Genomic DNA, 17,757 nt, shown 5'->3' with positions numbered 1-17,757 from the left:
TATTTTTATGTCCTACTGTACACAAGATCCTGAACCCTTTTTTTTGGGAGGGGGGGTACACAGTGCCCTCATTAAAGTTACTGTCCTTCTTACATTACACAATAATAAAAGTCATTATTTTCAAGAAGTAAAAGGTTTTGGGTATATTTTTACTTCTTCAAAACATGTATTAAATTAAGATTCAATAAAGATTTTCATATTGCAGTGATATTATAATCCTACATTGAATCATTGTGAAAACAAAACTTTCTAAATGTTGTGTTACTTTGGCCAGGTCATCATCAAAAGTGAATTAGTACATTCATGATTTTGTCTTTGTTGACCTTAGTTGCTTCATGTACATGTATTAAAAACTTTGCTTTGTTTAGCTTTTCATATAGCTAGACGTCTAATTCTGGGACAAGGTCGTTATGTTTAAATAACGGCCATGCTGATTCCAAATAGACAGCTTTGCCGAGGCAGTTTGGGTTTTAGATATATTTTACACAGTGACCATCGTTAATGACAAAACGTGTTCCGCTATGAACGTGCACACACATTTTGCATGACCACAACAGAATGTTAATGTTATGTGTTGTGGATCCTGATTTCATTGTGATTCACCAATATATTTTTTAATATTAGAGACTTTTCCTCTCTTCATGAAGCACACTGATGAGATGAAGCCAGGTTGATGCCTTATCACATTTTAATTTCTCTTCCTTCACATACTCCAAACATGGAGGACAAAGTGTAGATTGGAGGATTTTGGAAAAGGAGCTACAGAAGGGAAATATAAAAAAGATGTCCATACACTCTTTACAGTCAGTTATTTTAAACAGTTTTGTTTCAGTTTACTGGCGTCAGGGTTATTTTCTCGGTTTGGCCTTTAATTCTTAACAAAAAGTCTGTTATATACTTGGGTAGAGGTAGGCAGGGACATTCTAACAAGTAGAGCTGTAGAAGGGATTTTCCCAATTCACTTGCTCCATTGACATTTCAGAAAATGCTTATTTAAAGAGTTTTAAGCCTGGAGACCAAAAAATCCCTCAAGCAACTAGATGAATCGGGACTATAAAACATTTGATTTGGCAAAAAAAAAAGATTTTCTAAACAGTGAAAAGCCAAAGGTATAAGACTGTGAAACAATCAAAGTCTTCAGTGGTGGCATTACACCCTCCGTTCACAGGTTCAGTAAACATTTCCATGGTCATAGCAAGACCCACCTATCAGAAACTTTGCTAATACGCTTTGGTATATGGATACACAGATTGTTATTGAAATTAGATTTTCATTTGGGGTCAGGCATTAGTGGTTTTCCTGGTTATGAAATGAGCAGTTCCTCAAGTGTCTGCTTCATGTGTCAAGGCCCAGTGGATCAGTAGTCCTCACCAGAGGCCCCAGGGGTTGCATCTCTCTCCACCACGGTTCGGACAAGCTGTTCTATTGCTCTTTAAGGGGAAGAAGTGATGGGAGAGGAGAAGCAGGAGTGCAGTTACATAATGGCTAATGCCCTCCGTTCATGTGTGGTGTCCGCTGGCAGATGGTGTATTGCCCAACAGTCAAGGGTGAATGGACATATGAAGCAAGGAAGGGCTGGAGGGACGGAGGTGGAAAGAGACATTGGATGGGGTAAAGGGTAGTTTCCTTTTTTTTTTTTTTACCTGAAACCTATGTTACTGTGTTTTTGTGTGTAAGTGACTGATGTTGACAAAAATCTTTGACCGAGCCCTATTGGGCAAATAGGCATTGTCAATTCCAACCACTAAAAGTGTGGTTATTGCCACAGGCAGACTCAGATTGTTATTTTAAGTGTCCGACAACATTATAGAAAGGTCCCCACAAAGACAAGCCTTTTTAATACTTCTTTAAGACCTTTTTGTTTAATCAGAAATAGAAAGGTCAAAAGCCTACACATCTTTCGCCAAAGATATATATATATATATATATATTGATGATGAACAAACAAAGTCATGGGGGACTGGAGAGGGACAGCATGTTGAATGAGTTGTCCTAGTCTAGCCTACCAGGGTATGCCACTCAGTTCATTAGTTCACTGTTGTGCATCATGGAAGAAGACGAGAATGGGACTGATGGCAGGAAGTGACTGTGTGCTGCAGATGTCACACCACTGTACAATGACACATAACTGACACAAAACAGAGACTCCAGCAAAGACTGAGCAGCTCTTTTGTCTCACTTTTTCTCTGAGCAATCCATAAGGAGGACGTCCTTATGGTATTAATGTCAAATAGCCCATTTAGAAACCAATTACAGTAGAATTGTATCTTGAAACTTTTTTCACGTCCATCCAACTAAATTACGTACCAAATTTGGTAAAGACTGGATGATAGGGCTGTAATCTCCCAGTCGACTAGTCAATTTATTGGTCGATACGTTCTGGCTCGACCACAATTCTGATTGGTTGATTTTTTGCCGTGTTATTTCATCAGGCGGAAGCATAGACCGTTGCGGTCTATGGGTGGAAAGCACTTAATGCTAATGGGAGTGTTTTCAGAGCATCCCTTTTTCACAGGTAACAGTCTGTCTTTAGAACACCCCCCTTTTTTCCCCTTTTTTTGGATTAGCCCAACCCACTGGGGACAGATTGAAGAAAGAACCCGAAAGCCTTGCTCTAGTGGTTTGATGAATATTTATTTAATTGTGAGTGTTTAATTTACAGTCAGTCCTCCTCTACCATGTCGAAGACATCGGCAGTGTGGCAGCATTTTACAAAAATAGATTACGGAAAAAAGTCGAAAGCAAAGTTTGCATGCAACAGTTTGCATATTGCAGCTCAACTACAAACATGGAATATCACCTAAAAACGGTAAACTAACTTTTCTGCGTTAGGTTGCCGTGTCTGTTTGGAGTAGGCTAAATGAACTTATCAGAATTGGCATATTTCATAGTCTAATAAACGTTTTATAACTACCTGCGCACCCACCTGCAACTACGGCTGTTGTGGAGGGCTGAGGTTTTAAGAACTTGTTTAGCTTACAGCGCCAGCACGCCACTCCACACCTCCTCCGTACAAGGACATGCACGGAGCGCTGATGCAGCGCTGTCAGAGCCGACAGACGAGTGTCAATTCAGTGCAAAATAATTAGGTCAAAAAACGATTTAACATACTGCAAATAGCCTACAAGGTCAAGTACTGCGGGACAGTACAGTTAATTAATCTAACGGTCCCCCCCATTTTAGATTTTTTTCATGACTTTAGTTGACCAAGATTTTCTTTGGTTGATTACAGCCCTACTGGATGACATTTTTAATTAGGAATGGTTAAAGGTCCCATGACAGGGTTCTCTTTGGATGCCACATCTGAAGTCTCTTACCCAAAATTCAGCCAAGGATGCAGAATTACAGCCTCTAGAGCAAGTCCCGCAATAAGCTTCTCTCAGTATGTGCCATTTGCGAGTCTGTAGCTTCTGAGGGGGGGGGCCTTGACCAACTGCCACTTTGCTCGTTTGAAAGAAATTCTCTGGGCGGGCAAAGCAGAGAATGGGGAGGTAAAATTGCCCCTTATGACCTCATAAGAAGCAAGATTCCAGATCGGCCAATCTGAGCTTTCATTTTCTCAAAGGCAGAGCAGGATACCCAGGGCTCGGTTTACACCTATCCCCATTTCTAGCCATTGGGGGACCATCGGCATGCTGGGGGAATGCATATTAATGTTACAAACCTCATAAAGTGAAAGTTTCTTGCCATGGGACCTTCAAATAAAAAAACTTTTGAGGCAGAAATTAGCATGGCCTTCACTGGTAGATTTGTTTTGAACCAAAAAATCTAGAAAACAATAAATATTTCTTTTATGGCTACAGGTCAGGAGGTATGAGGCTAAATGTTAAAGTCCCCCTTAACTCAAAAATGTGTGTCCCTGACTCCCCAATAATGTCTGACTTTGACTACACTGACTTTCATCATGTGCAAACATAAAGTTTTTACAGCCATCTTCTTAACATAAGGATGACTGTGCTCTTCCCTGAAATTGAGATTCAAATACATCCCAGGTAAGCTTGATTAGGTCTGTTACTAATCCGTAAACCAATCACTGTCTAATACATGAAAGCAGATGTGAAACTAAACCATACATTATATATATATACATACTGTACATTGACCCATGATATCATTATGTGTATCCACCACATATACTGTACATTAATACATGGAGTTTAGAATTCTCAGTGATTATGCATGTGGTACCCCAGATTAATTGATAATGTATCCATTTTGTGCTGCATATACCATGTTCCTGAATCTGACACATACATACAGTAACTTCATTACTTTTTAAATACCACCACAACCACTTCAACAGGAGTGTTGGTCTGCTATAAACGAAGCAAGACAATGACTATCTCTCCAACATGACAGACAACCAGAGATGGCAAAAGTACTACCTTTACTCAAGTAGAAGTACAGATACTTGTATATATATATATATATATATATATATATATATATATAGGCTACCAAAAAACAACAGTAAACCCACTATTAATTACATTATGTAAATGCAGAATAACTACTTCGGCATGTAAATAATGCACCTAAAATACAAACTTGAACAACGGCGTTCAACAATCGCCATTTTGAATCAACAGTCAGGTGCAACCTAGCTAACAGGTGAAGAACACAAACAACAACATCACTAGCTAACTTACTTTAAATTTGCAAGAACTATAAAACAACAGGCTTAAATAAACTGACAACAGAAGTTATATGACTTACAGTTCTCAAAGATGCACAACCGCAATCTCAACTGATTATCCTCTGGACATCCTCTTGTCTCTTTTTCTTTTCTCTCGCCATTCTCTGACGTGCACTCACCATCACACTTGATAGACGATCTTTTGTGCAAAACTTAAGAAACGAGTCAATTCATTTTTAAATGTAAGAAGTAAAAGTAAAAAGTTGCCACAAAAATAAATAGTAAAGTGAAAATATCTGAAAAATATCTGAAAAAAAAACTGTATTTGTACTTCGTTACTTCCCATCTCTGCAGACAACCAAGCCAAACAGAATAAACTACATGTTAAGGCCCAAACAGCACATAAGAGAAAATAAGAGAGACGTAAACCTGCACCCTTTGTTCTTAAAATTGGCCAGAGGCTTCAACTAAACAACAAAGCTCGACCAATCACTCTGATATGTGTGCGCGTGTCTGCATGCATGTGTACGAGTGATAGATAGCATAAGACATGTCCACATCACAAAGGATCTAAGGAAGCTAACAAGCTGCAGAGCACCGCTGACACCATGGCCTTATAAAGCAGGAACGTGCTCCCCTCCCTGGCCTCGAGAAGGCTTTGATCAGCCGTCTGAAGCAGTGTTTATCAAACGGATAGAACACATGCTGTTCCTATCAAAGTGGGTTCAAATCAAATGAGCAAACCAAATATCAACTGTGATAAGTATATTCACATTTTTGTAAAGGACAAGCACTGTAGATTTAATCACCTTTTGGGGTCTCCTTAGTTAGAGCATGTACAAAAGTTATAAAGCTGTAGTATTTACTCACGTACATTTGAGTTTAAAGGGTTGGTTCACCCAAATGACAAAAAATAAAGCAAAAACATACTAGTTGGGGTATCTCACCATGCAGATAAATTACAAATTTAAAGATGTTGTTTTTGATATATCTGTTTCTGAGATTTCTGCCACCACGCAATACATTGATGGTGCTTTGGGAAACCATTTTAAAATAACAGAGAAGAAACATCTCTTTCTAGAGAAAATGTCCCGGTAACTCTGATAATGCACGGAACAGAATGTTTTCATCTGGGTTATTTCTCCGGTAGAAGGTAATTCCAATGACTAAAAACTGTTTACAGCACAGTCTGATGTCTTGATTACTCTGAGTATGCAGGACATGGTTTCTGAAAAGAGGTGGTGCTGCTGAATTTATCTGAAGAATAGATTGGTAAACACACTTGGAGAGAACTCAATCTTCTAATCTTACTCACGGCAACAACCCAAATAAGCGTAATTCCCAAACTATTCTGTAAAAATCGAATGCTTTGAACACAAACCAGTTCCATTCACCACCATATACTACTAATAAATATAAAACCAGAACTTTCTGCATGTCTGCATACTATTTGGGGTGTGTGAGAAAATGTGTTTTCTTTTGGTTGAGCTGCCCATTAATCATCATAACCATCCGCTGTAAACAGAAGGTCTCCAGTGAAATGAATCCAGACGCCAAAGAACTAGCCAGAGCCTTACCTTTTCTTGGTATTGCCGTCTGGACGAGTCTAAAGACTGGATGAGTGCGGTTGCGTGGCCGATGAACATGGCGTAACAGGTGGCTCCGACGATCATACTGAGCATGGTCAGCCAGATGTCCGACATGCTCTCTGGGGCTTGTCTACCATATCCAATGCAAAGCATGTGGCTCATGGCCTTAAAGAGGGCGAAGGAGTAGAGCTCGGTCCATGTGTCGTTCTGTAGGGAGAGATGGAGGGAGGGCAAAGACATGGGAGAACAAACAAGTTGGGAAAACAAATTCAAATTTAAGGAAGGTTTTAGGGTTATTTTGTTTTCCTAGAATAACACCTTTTGTTGGTACTTTAAGGCTAAAATGATTTTGACTACTACCTGAGCCTGTTGTCTCAGCCAAAGGTAAACTGTACAGGCACACTGTAGTGAAAAATGATTAACTTAGAGTGTGTCAGAGAGAGTTAGAGAGAGTAAATTACAGAATAAGAGGGCCAAAGAGTAAGGCATTCCTGGTGAAGTGTACGGCTCTGTGTCCGGTGATTGTAATAGGTTTGGTGGATGTCTTTATTATAATCATCATCATTACTGAGCATTGCCTCATCTTGGCTGAAGCAGAAGGAAAAGAGGAGAAAAAAGAGTGTTAATCAGGAGCCTTTGCATCTGCCAGCTCAAGTCTGCATTTGACTGGTGCTCACACACTCAGTCAACTCTAATTCTCACGTGTTTGATTCATTAGATAGCCTTCCACTGTCATGGCTGAGCCTCACATCCTCCCCTCAAACCTCTGTGGTTCACACACTGGTTTTGACCACTGTATGTCTCTTCTTCTGTCCCTCTCTGACACAAGTGCTGTGTTTCCTCACTGATTGACTGCTTTGGATTCATATCTGATTTTTTCGAAGGGCATTTGCATTTTATTTGAAATTCAAATATAGTTGGTTTTGGAGGAGGTGAAAGAGGACGTAATGGCAAGAGGCTGCTGCCAGCTGAAAAAAAGGCGTGTGTTTTGGAAAGGTGATTGGAGGAATAGCTAAGAAAGAAAATTTGATTTTAAAGGCACTAGCATCAGGCGGCATGGTAATCAGACATCCGGCCCTGGTGGTTGACTGTGAGTCCCGAGCATGGCTTAAAGTTAGCAGGATCGGTGGTTTATGTGTGCATCAGGAGATAAAAATGGACCTTTGTAATAGTAGATAATAGAGAGAGAAAGAAACCCACGACAAAAGTTTGAAGCTTTTAAGATTATGAGCCCCATCATAATATCTCCAGCTTTGTTGTTATGTAAGTAGCCTTGTAACTGCCGTCCTTGTCTCATTGTCACGGCTAAACCCATTATAATAAGCAATATTACAGTCAAAAACAAACATTTCAAACACTCCAGCCTCAGTCTGAGCCTCATCCCTGCTCCAGGGGGGTGAACAGACTGGGAGCTGTATCCCTCCAGTCAGCCACGAGCATGCTCGCATCATTGCTGGGAAGGATAACCAGCAGGAGAAGAAACTGCCCTAACCCAGTGTTCATGCACAGACACCTTCTTACACATGGCTGCATCTGTCTGTTTCACTCTCTCACACACACACACACACACACACACACACACACACACACACACACACACACACACACACACACACACATAAGGCATTTATAAGGCCATATTACTGTAAGTCCAGAAAGGGAATTTTTAATCATCTTGGTACAGATACAGGGTGTAACAGTATCTAAGATGCATTAATTATTGCATTAATGTCAATTGTCAGTGTCAAGGCCAATGTCGCAGCATAGTTTCTCCTGTTTCTGCTCTGATATCCATACAAATACACAACACAATCCTAAACCTCAATTAGGCAGAATTGATGCTCGAACCTTAGCAATTGAAACAAATGGATGCATTCATACCATGGGAATGTGTGCACATACTGTAGTGAAGGTGAAATGGATTTAACCTGTCAAGTATAGTTATATCAATATTCTCATTCACTGTAATTTCGACGAACAGAATCAAAAGCAAATATACACGCTTAATCCTTTACATGTGATTGGATGAGCAGGAATACCCTTCGAGACAGAGACAACACTTCTTTAACCAGCTGTAACTGGTCAGTATGTGTTTGAGATAATAGTTGATTAAAACTGACAGTGTAGCTACAACTGTATCTTACTATTGGAAATTACAGCCTTCATAGTACTACAACAAACTAATTCTGCAGAGAAGAAAGAGGTAACATGAAATTAGCTGGTGTTCATTTTATTTGCCATCGGTCTTCACTGAGCAGCGGAGGTGATAGCTAATTGTACATTACACATTTAGGGAGGAACACAAAGGGAATATGGGACATCTATGACGCACGATGGAGAATAGAATAGTGAGCGTACGTGCATGGTGGCCTGTCCGTCCGGGAATACATGCTGACAGACAAATAGTACTCGTGCAATAACCTAAATTGGATTGAGTGTTAATGTGGAAATACTGGACCACTGAGCAAAATTTCAGGGCTTCATGGTGGCTGTGTTTGCAAATGGAGGTGCAAAATCACAAGTTTGAATTCATAACTTGAACTGGAATGGTGTCTTTTTCTGAACATAATCGGCAGCCTACTAAAGGATCTTGGTTAACCAAGATTTTTTTTTAAAGCTTTCTGAAGGACGGAGCTGACTTTACAGAAGCAGCACGTTCCAGTTATAATGTTTTTTTTTCCTCTTCTATAGAACGACGTATTGCTATAAAAATTAAAAAGAAATATGAAAATGTGATCACATTAAAAGCTAAAAGGAGAGGCATGAAGGCATGCCCCATCTCACAATGTTAACGCATTAACTTTTTCAGATTATTCCGACACCATATGAATGAAGTACAAACACAATATCTCGCAATGTTATTGAAAGTGAAAAAATTATTTGTGTACACTGCAGTAGGCTACACCTGTGGTTGAAAGGAATTTTATCAGTTTTGCAGGTGTTTGGTCATAAACCAAAGTATTTAAAGGGATACTTTGCCGATTTCAAACCAGCTCTGTGTCATTTTTATGTGGGTAGCGTGTTTGAGTAAAATAAACAGCACCGGAGATCTGCCGAAATCCGCTGGAGGATGCAAAACGGTCATTTAATTGTGTTGCGATTGCTAATTTGAGTCTTTATCTCAGTCTGGTTCTTGGAAATCTTTCTAAGCTGACTCCTGTGTATCTTTGACTTCATCAGATGTAATATTGATGCTTGTAAATCATGCGGCAGGACAGGATGTTAATTGATTTGCGAGAAGAATTGGACTTGGTGGATCGCAGCTTTGCTGCTCAAGAAGCCGTTGTTATTGTTTTTTAGTTCATTAGCTATAATTGGTTTTTCATCGTTGACTGATCAAGAGAAAGCAGTTCAACATGATGTGCTCGAGGAACTTGTTGCTTAAACAACCCTTTTTTTGTCTCTTGTATGTGAGACTCAGCAATTACATTGTTTATACATCATTTAACTAAGGTTACAGCAGCTAAAGGGAGGGTAGTCTGTTTTGGGTCAACAGGACAGGGGCTAGTATTCTCTACCCAGATTTATGTTTCAGCTCTTCTGACCATTCCACAAACTGCAGTGAGACCGGGTTGTTTTTAAATATTGTTTAAGGTGCTGTAGGTAAGATTGCGAAGATACAGGAATTAACCCAAAAAATGTAAACATCGGCAACTTCCCCCCTTTCTGCTAAAGCCCAAATGGTCTCCCCCCACAAGGGAGGATGAATGCGTGTTAGGCCTGCCAAACCCGGTTCCTTTTAACCCTTGTGTTGTCTTCCCGTCAACCATGAAAACATTATTTTGGTTTGTCCGACATTTTTGTCACATTTTCAAAGTGGCGGATGCTTTTTTTAAAACTTTTTTCCAAAGTTATTTGATTTCTAATGTTGACATTTTCAGCGCTTATTTTGAAGGCCCATTTTTTGTGATAAAAAAACTGAAAATGGGTCCAATTTGACTCGAGGACAACATGAGGGTAAAGGATTTGGGTTATTCCGAGTCTCTCACTATACTGAACCAGGTTGTGGGTGTCACTTGAGTCAGTATTGCTAGGAATAACAAAACTTTTATTTATTTTTAATGACTGTGTGCTCAACCTAATTGACGTAATGCAATTAGGTTGAGCACACAGTCAATAAAAAAACAAAACAAACATACAGTACAGTGAGCCTAGCTAGGCTATGTGCAGAACATTGTATGTTATTTCAAAAGTGGAAGAAGGACTTTTTGTTGTTGATATGCTTTTACCCTGAGCTCAAGGCGAGACTTCACTCGCTCATCTGAATCAGATCCACTCATGACAAGCCGGCTGATTCGCGAGATTAACTGACTCGCGAGAGCATCGACAACTTGCGAATCATCGAGGGCTTGTGAGTTCTCGAGCAAATTCCACGGTCTGCGAAGGTCTTCCAGTTCTGAGTGTGCTGGTCAGACTGTCTCTCTGCTCACTCAGTCGTTTGAGTTGATTTGTGGAGGTGTTGTTGCCTACAAAATTGTAAGTTATGAAGCTTTTCGCAGCTAAGATGGCTAGGAATAGTTGTAGCTAATGTTGCAAGAGGTTTGTGTGTGGTGCTGTTATCATTTTAGATTGAATTGTGGTGTGACTCAACTGATCTGGGTTAATGATAGTAGAGAATCTCGATTCGGAAGTCAGTTTAAAGACTTGGGTTAAAGAGCCGAGTGAATCACGACTCAAACAGGTTTAATGTGTGTGCATGAGCAGCAGTGTTTGTCAAGTTACTGTAATTCCAAAATGTAATACATTATAGATTACTAGTTGCTGTCAGTTGAAAGTAATTAGTTATATTACAATATTACTGTCTCTGAATTGCAATGTGTTACACTACTTTTGAGTTATTTCCACCAAAATAACAGTGGAAGATTGACTTGGCAGGTAGCTTGTGAATTTCACCACTGGATCAATAAAGTTTCCTCTTTATCCACTTTAATACATCATAGATTATTCATAATATTTTGTATAATTAATAGGAATATGCAACTACAGCTGTATAAATAGACGAATAAAACGTACAATAGGCAAGTAGGTGAATGAAAATACTCAAAGGTACCTCACAGTTGTATTGAAGTACGGCATTGTTATAAAATGTTTGTAAAGGTCCCATGGCATGATCATTTCACTTTGAGGTTTTTAACATTAGTATGAGTTCCACCATCCTGCCTATGGTCCCCCAGTGGCTAGAAATGGAGATAGGTGTAAACCGAGCCCTGGGTAGCCCGCTCTGCCTTTGATACACTAAAAGCTCAGATGGGCTGAGGAATCTTGCCCCTTATGATCTCAAGGTTGCCACCCCTTTCTGTGTTTTGCCCATCCAGAGAATGGAATTTGGCCCAACCATGACATCATGGCCGTCCAAAAAGCAAGTTGGTCAAGGCCACACCCCCAGACCCCCCCCTCCTCAAAAGCTACAGAGACCAAAATGGCACACACTGGCTCTACTGGCTGTAATTCTGCACCAAGGCTGGATTTTGGTTTCAGATTTGGAATTAGGGGACCCCTAAACTCTCTATAAAAGCATCCAAAGAGCACCGTGTCATGGGACCTTTAAAGCACTCTAAAGGTAAAGGAAATTGTCAATTATATACTGTGTGATTAAAACTCACTATCTACAATATTTACAGTCCTTGATTTACAACTGATGTGTGAAAAGGTACAAAGCTTTATTTAACAGTAATTTAGTTTTACTGCGAACCGTCACAGGAAGTGTTTTTATTTTGAAGTAGCCTGCACGGAAGTTGTCTGTTGTGTACTCTTGCCAGCTTACTAGATGAATGTGAGACGCTAGATGCAAAACACATCCGTTTGCTCACTTTGTTGTTTGTAAAACTGCAAAATATTGGACAGTAAAGGGCCATAAGAGTTTTTGGTCATCATTCACAGCCATTCCACTACAGGCATAGTTACGCTACACGGCTGATAAATTGCAATGATATTTACGTGTATCTAGCCTAAACATTTAATTCCCGACATGTTAATATCTGTCAGCAGCTCGGACACACTGTTGTCCTCGCTGACATACCGTCACCTGTCTGTTGTCTGTCTGTCAATGCTGTCTGTACCTTGTCTGGTTCTGGCCCTAACCACGGGAACATAGACGGGACAGCTCGCTTCCGTGCAACATAATAACTCCAGGAAATAATGTAAAATTCCCCCACTTGACCCCCAAATTACTAATGTTGCTAGTGCGGGATATTCTGAGTGTATAAAAGGTATGAGCATTGTAATTGTCCCGCATATTGCACCATTTGCACAGTGACTGGACTTGGTCTGAGGTCTGCCTGGTTAATTATGTGCAAGGTCTGTCTTGGAAGAACTCACTAGCGATCCAATATCAACGTCTTCAGGAGAACTGTGCTGCAAAAGGGACAGTCTTGCTTTGCCAGACCTTTCCTTACAGTGCTCCGGAGGAGAGTCTGTCTAGTCTACACAGCATTCCAGGATTGGAGAGATTGGCATTTCTTTAACCAATCAGAATCGTCTTGGACAGTGCTAAACTCCACGGTGCCTCTGCAAAATAGCCCTGGGAAGGAATTTGTTTTCATTGAACATGTGTGCGTTAAAAGATGTTTTAATCTCGCAACAGAAAACTCAGATTGGACAGATAATCTAGCTAGCTGTCCGGATTTACCCTGCAGAGATCTGAGGACCAGGTAACCATAGTCCTCATAAATGGATCGGAGTTTAAAATTCAAAAGAAAAGTAGAATGTAACGAACATCCACCACCGGAGCAATCCCAGAAGCAGAACGTTGTGGATTTAGACTACAAAATGGATGAACCAAATTTCTCATGGCCTGTACAGGAACAACCCACATAAATGAGAAATTCAGTGCTCCCATAGAGCAACATCATCATCGAGGAGGTAACTCTTGCCACCAACATAGCGGTGGTGGTTTGGGAGGGGGCCAAGGGTGGCCAGTGCCCCCCGTATTACTAAGCTGTGGCAGAATCATGAAACAAGTAACTGACAAAATATTCCTCAGGCATATTGCAGAGGTTATTTATTAAAGCTGAACGTCAACAATCTCCAAACTTGACTTTATTTAACTTGTACTTAAAAAACATTATAACTTAAAAATAATATAAATACAAAAATGAAATGATAGATCAAAACCAATTTTCTGGATGGGGTGGTGAAGGCTGTGGCTCAGTGGTAGAGTGGTTGCCTGCCAATCGGAAGGTTGGTGGTTCAATCCCTGGCCCTGCAGTACCATGTCGAAGTGTCCTTGGGCAAGACACTGAACCCCGAGTTGCCCCCGATGCTGCGCATCGGAGAGTGAATGTGTGTGAGTGTATATCTGATGCGCAGGTGGCACCTTGTACGGCAGCCTCGGCCACAGTGTATGAATGTGTGTGAATGGTGAATGTATCCTGTACTACGTAAAAGCGCTTTGAGTAGTCGTTAAGACTAGAAAAGCGCTATATAAATACAGCACATTTACATTTCATGGTCCCAAAGAAAGAAGCTGTTGGGTCATAACAGGCACTTAACTAGCACACACACCAACACCTCCACACACAAATCTCACAAAGTAACTGTTCATTATTCTTATTCATGCTGCCTTCCAGTGAGATCACTCCCATAATTGAATGAATGTGGGGATATCCCTATTAACGTTCACAGCAGGAGGGTTTCTGGAAGTGCCTCTGTGTGTGTGTGTGTGTGTGTGCGCTGTACATACAATGCACATGCATAGACAATAAAGCCACACAAATCGGTGTACTCTTCCTCTACAGTAAAATGTCTCTCAGCAGCCCAAATATTAAATACAGAAACATTGCTCGGACTGAAGCGAGGAGAGGAAGAGTGAGGCTTTATTCTAATGCCATGGATCCAAGGGCTGATCTGTCTGAGGCACATGGGTCAAACCAGGACATGGGTCACCAGGATTGAAAAAGCTGTTATTTTGAGTATCAACTAACATACACACGTATACATGCATATAAAGGAATGAAAGTGCACATGACAGTGCCCTCTGACCAACTGAATAAATCAATTGTAAATCAATTGTTTCTATCTGGCTGTATTATAGCCTAAGTGCATGAATGATGCAAAAAGGAAAGTAGGGTGTAGCCCATTAAATGTCCAGCACAGGCTATCAGTCTTAAGTGAAGCGCGTAGATGAGGATCATTTAACGCTGCGTCTCTGATTCAAAGCCACCCTGAAGAAGAGGATCTCTGACCTTGATTATCCTGAGACGGAAAGCAGCACTGCACACCAGGCGGCCGCGCCCACATGGGTGCCTGAGTGGCATCTCGCTCAGAAAATGGCACACAGGTGTAAACAAAGCACTCTAAGGCATCAAAGAGGAAACTGATTGTAAGCACTGCGAGGTGGAAGGGAGGGAGGAAAGGAGTGAAACTCGACAGCTGAAATAACAATATATGTTCTCGGCATGCACACCCTTTGGTGATAACTGACGTACACATAAATGCTGTGCAATATAGAAGCTGCCTGTTCTCTGAGATTTAAATACATCAATGCAAAATGTTGCTTTGATGTGGAATTGAATGCTAGTAATAGGCTATCAACACATCTATGTTTGCAACTGGGAGATGAGATGCCCAGGGAGCAGGCAGGTCTGGACACTATGGGCAGGATACAAGTGGAGGCTAGTAATATCCAAACTTTCGCCACTTTATTCGGTTAAACTTTACTTGAAGGTATCTATATAAGAGTGACATGACACGTGTCATAAACCTTATAAACAAGTCATAAGTGTTTCTGACATTTCGCTTCTTTTAGTAAGTGTACACTGTGCCTGGGAACGCGTCCCAGGGCCAATACATTATGTAGCTCCCTTCAAGTAAAGTGTTACCCTTTATTCTTTCAGTGTGTGTGTGTGTTTGTTTGTTTGTTTGTTTGTGTGTGTGTGTGTGTGTGTGTGTGTGTGTGTGTGCCATAGTGCACAGTGCTTTGTGTGTGTGGTTTAGCAAATGAAGCATTTGTTAGCGACAGAGGCGTCAGACAGCTCAGAAAGCAGCCCGCACATGACAAATGCACAAGAGAGGAATCATCCAGTCTACTAAACTTAACACAACAGTTATGTGATGTTCCCTCCAAGAAAGTGTTTAAACTACCTTGCTAACCAGTTGAGCCTATTGGCAGCTTCTCACACTACAGCAACAAGTCAACCAGTAACATCGTATTGCTCTTTTCTTGTGCTGGGCTAGTTAATGGGCCAGATGACGTTGATACCAATCAGGAAACTGTGCAGTTCTCACTCATCAATCAGTTGACTCCACATTCTTGTCCGTGCCACTGGCTCGGCCAGTCACCCAGCTAGTTGCCTCTAACACAGAATGACGAGTTACACAGGGTAGAAGGGATTGAGCATAAATGATAAATACACAAACAGGAAACATGTTTTCTGATGTTGTGCCATCTGATGTAATAGAACAGCCATAAACAATACCTGTCCTTCAATAGTGTCGGAACAAGTACACAGTATATACCCTCAGATGCCAGTTTATTAGACTCACCAGGGTAAATGGAACAGTCCTGCAATAAGCCATACCTTCATTAGGGATATTATGTTCCGTATTTGTTTTATAGAAGTTTTGATTCAACTTTATGGTCATTTGGAAGCTGTAACTTGTGGTACTTGTTAGTTGTATTGATTAATTGTGGATGTGTCTAGTTCTAAAGCTTCTTGAGAGGGGATTTAACGGGAACATCAGGGTTGACTGAGCAAGTTAGCAATGCTCCCGTTTGACCAAATACTGGTTAGTTAAAGGTTTAGCACTCAAAACGATCATGAATTTAATAACGAATAAGCTTTAAGGATCTGGTTAGATAATTGCTTTTCATGCAGCTTGAGTCTTGCACTACCTGCCCTCTCGAGGGTTTTTCTTCCATGCCAGCATTTAGCAGAAAACCTCTCCTAATGGCCTGTCTATCAGCAGTTGGCCAGAAGCTACCTGCCAGCTAGAAGAGGAAAGGACATCTGATAGGAGAACGGATAGGAGACATAAACAGGATAGAGAGGAAGAAGAGAATGGCTAAAGAACAAACCACATGGCATGTATGAACCGAGGAAAAACAGACTTTATTTCATCCCTCACTCTTGCTTTCTGTACTGGCATGTCTCCTGGGTTTAACTAGAGAGGGTTTAAGTATGTGTGTGTGTGTGTATGTGTGTGCGTGCTGACTCAACCTTAAATAAATTTGATTTCCCAAGCTGCCCGCAAAAAGCACACCTTTGTGCTCCATGAGGGATATTTGTTTATGCGTTGGTTTTGCAGTAATTGTTCTTTCAAACGCCTTTGCATGCTGACATTCGTGTGATTTTGTGACTTACAAATGGTATACACATATACACAAAGATTTACAGTGCAGTGCACACACACAGCATTTTGCTTACCACCATCTTGTTGAGCGAGACCCAGCAGTCAGACGGAAAGTCCTGCAGCATGGGAACAAGGAACTGGAGACAGCCATCCCAGTGACACAGCAGCAGCATCATACCAATCAGGTTGAATATTCGCATCACAGCACTGGCAAGGTCATAGGTCATGTGGAAGATCTGTCAGGAGGAGAAGAGAAGGGCCGTGAGAGGGTTATCAAAGCGGAATGGAAGAAAAGACAGAGATAGACGTGTGAGTGCAGTTAACATAATAATATTTATGTTTATACAGATGGAGGTAAAAATGGTCGAATCACAATCAGTACCCATCCAGCATATTTTTCTATTGAGGGGAGAATTGAAAACAGTTGGTACTAGGCATGACATATGTATTACTGACTGTTACCTACAGGAGCTTGTTTGGCCAACATTCTGCGGTTTAAACAGTAATTTTAGTTTTTCTACCTGGGGCGGCAGAAGATACAGCATGTAAACACAACACTGACATATTATCATCTCATAACGTGGATATGGCCAACATGTTAGCACACAGCTGCCTATTTACACATCCAACAGTTACAAAGCAACATTATCAATCATTTGGAGTTTTTTAGGTCACGTGGCTAATCTAAGTCCAATATTCATCTTCTTCCTTTTAGCTTTGTTTTTGCTGCTTGCTAATTGCTAACTTCAATGGTATGCTATTTAGTGCTGGGCAGGAAGCACACAGTGAGTTTTAGACATTTATTTCCTCAAACCAACGGCCTGCTGTGTACAAAAACGAGTGAACCAAAAGAAAACAAACAGTGAGCTGAATGATGCTAAAGTGAACTGCTAAGTCAGGTGGTAAATCTTTGTGAGTTGGAAACAATAAGTCACCCCTTTCACAATCTAAGTCATTTGATGCAGGGAACTATATGTTAAAAAGTTTTCAGTAGTTTTGAAAACCTAGCTGGGTTTCCCAGTTATGTATTTATCCTTCAAATAGTTATTATAATAGGAGAACCAATTTTAAACATGGTATGATGATGTCTCTAATCAGTAACAAAACCAACCCGACATGCTGCATGTGATTCCTCCTCAGTCTTAGCAGTAGTGTCAGACTGGAGGGTCTACATTATGACCAGGTGGGGAAAATGAACAAGCACCTGTGTTCTGTACTCTTTCATGATGAAACCTTATCAGA

At 40.7% G+C, this 17,757-nt stretch overlaps 1 protein-coding gene across 1 annotated transcript in view; it reads right to left on the bottom strand.

The window, feature by feature from the left end:
• hcn2b (hyperpolarization activated cyclic nucleotide-gated potassium channel 2b) overlaps window positions 1–17,757 on the bottom strand; it is a 40,239-nt gene that overhangs the window by 16,482 nt on the left and 6,000 nt on the right. The window contains exons 3-4 of the mRNA XM_034882132.1: window positions 16,590–16,751; window positions 6,214–6,432 (exon numbers count right to left, since the gene is read on the bottom strand). Coding sequence (XP_034738023.1) covers window positions 6,214–6,432; window positions 16,590–16,751 — 381 coding nt within the window. The remainder of the gene's footprint in view (window positions 1–6,213; window positions 6,433–16,589; window positions 16,752–17,757) is intronic.

This window comes from Etheostoma cragini, chromosome 9 (assembly GCF_013103735.1).
Source record: "Etheostoma cragini isolate CJK2018 chromosome 9, CSU_Ecrag_1.0, whole genome shotgun sequence".
In the NCBI taxonomy this organism is placed as follows: Eukaryota; Metazoa; Chordata; class Actinopteri; order Perciformes; family Percidae; genus Etheostoma; species Etheostoma cragini.
This window is presented reverse-complemented; position numbering and strand designations above follow the sequence as displayed.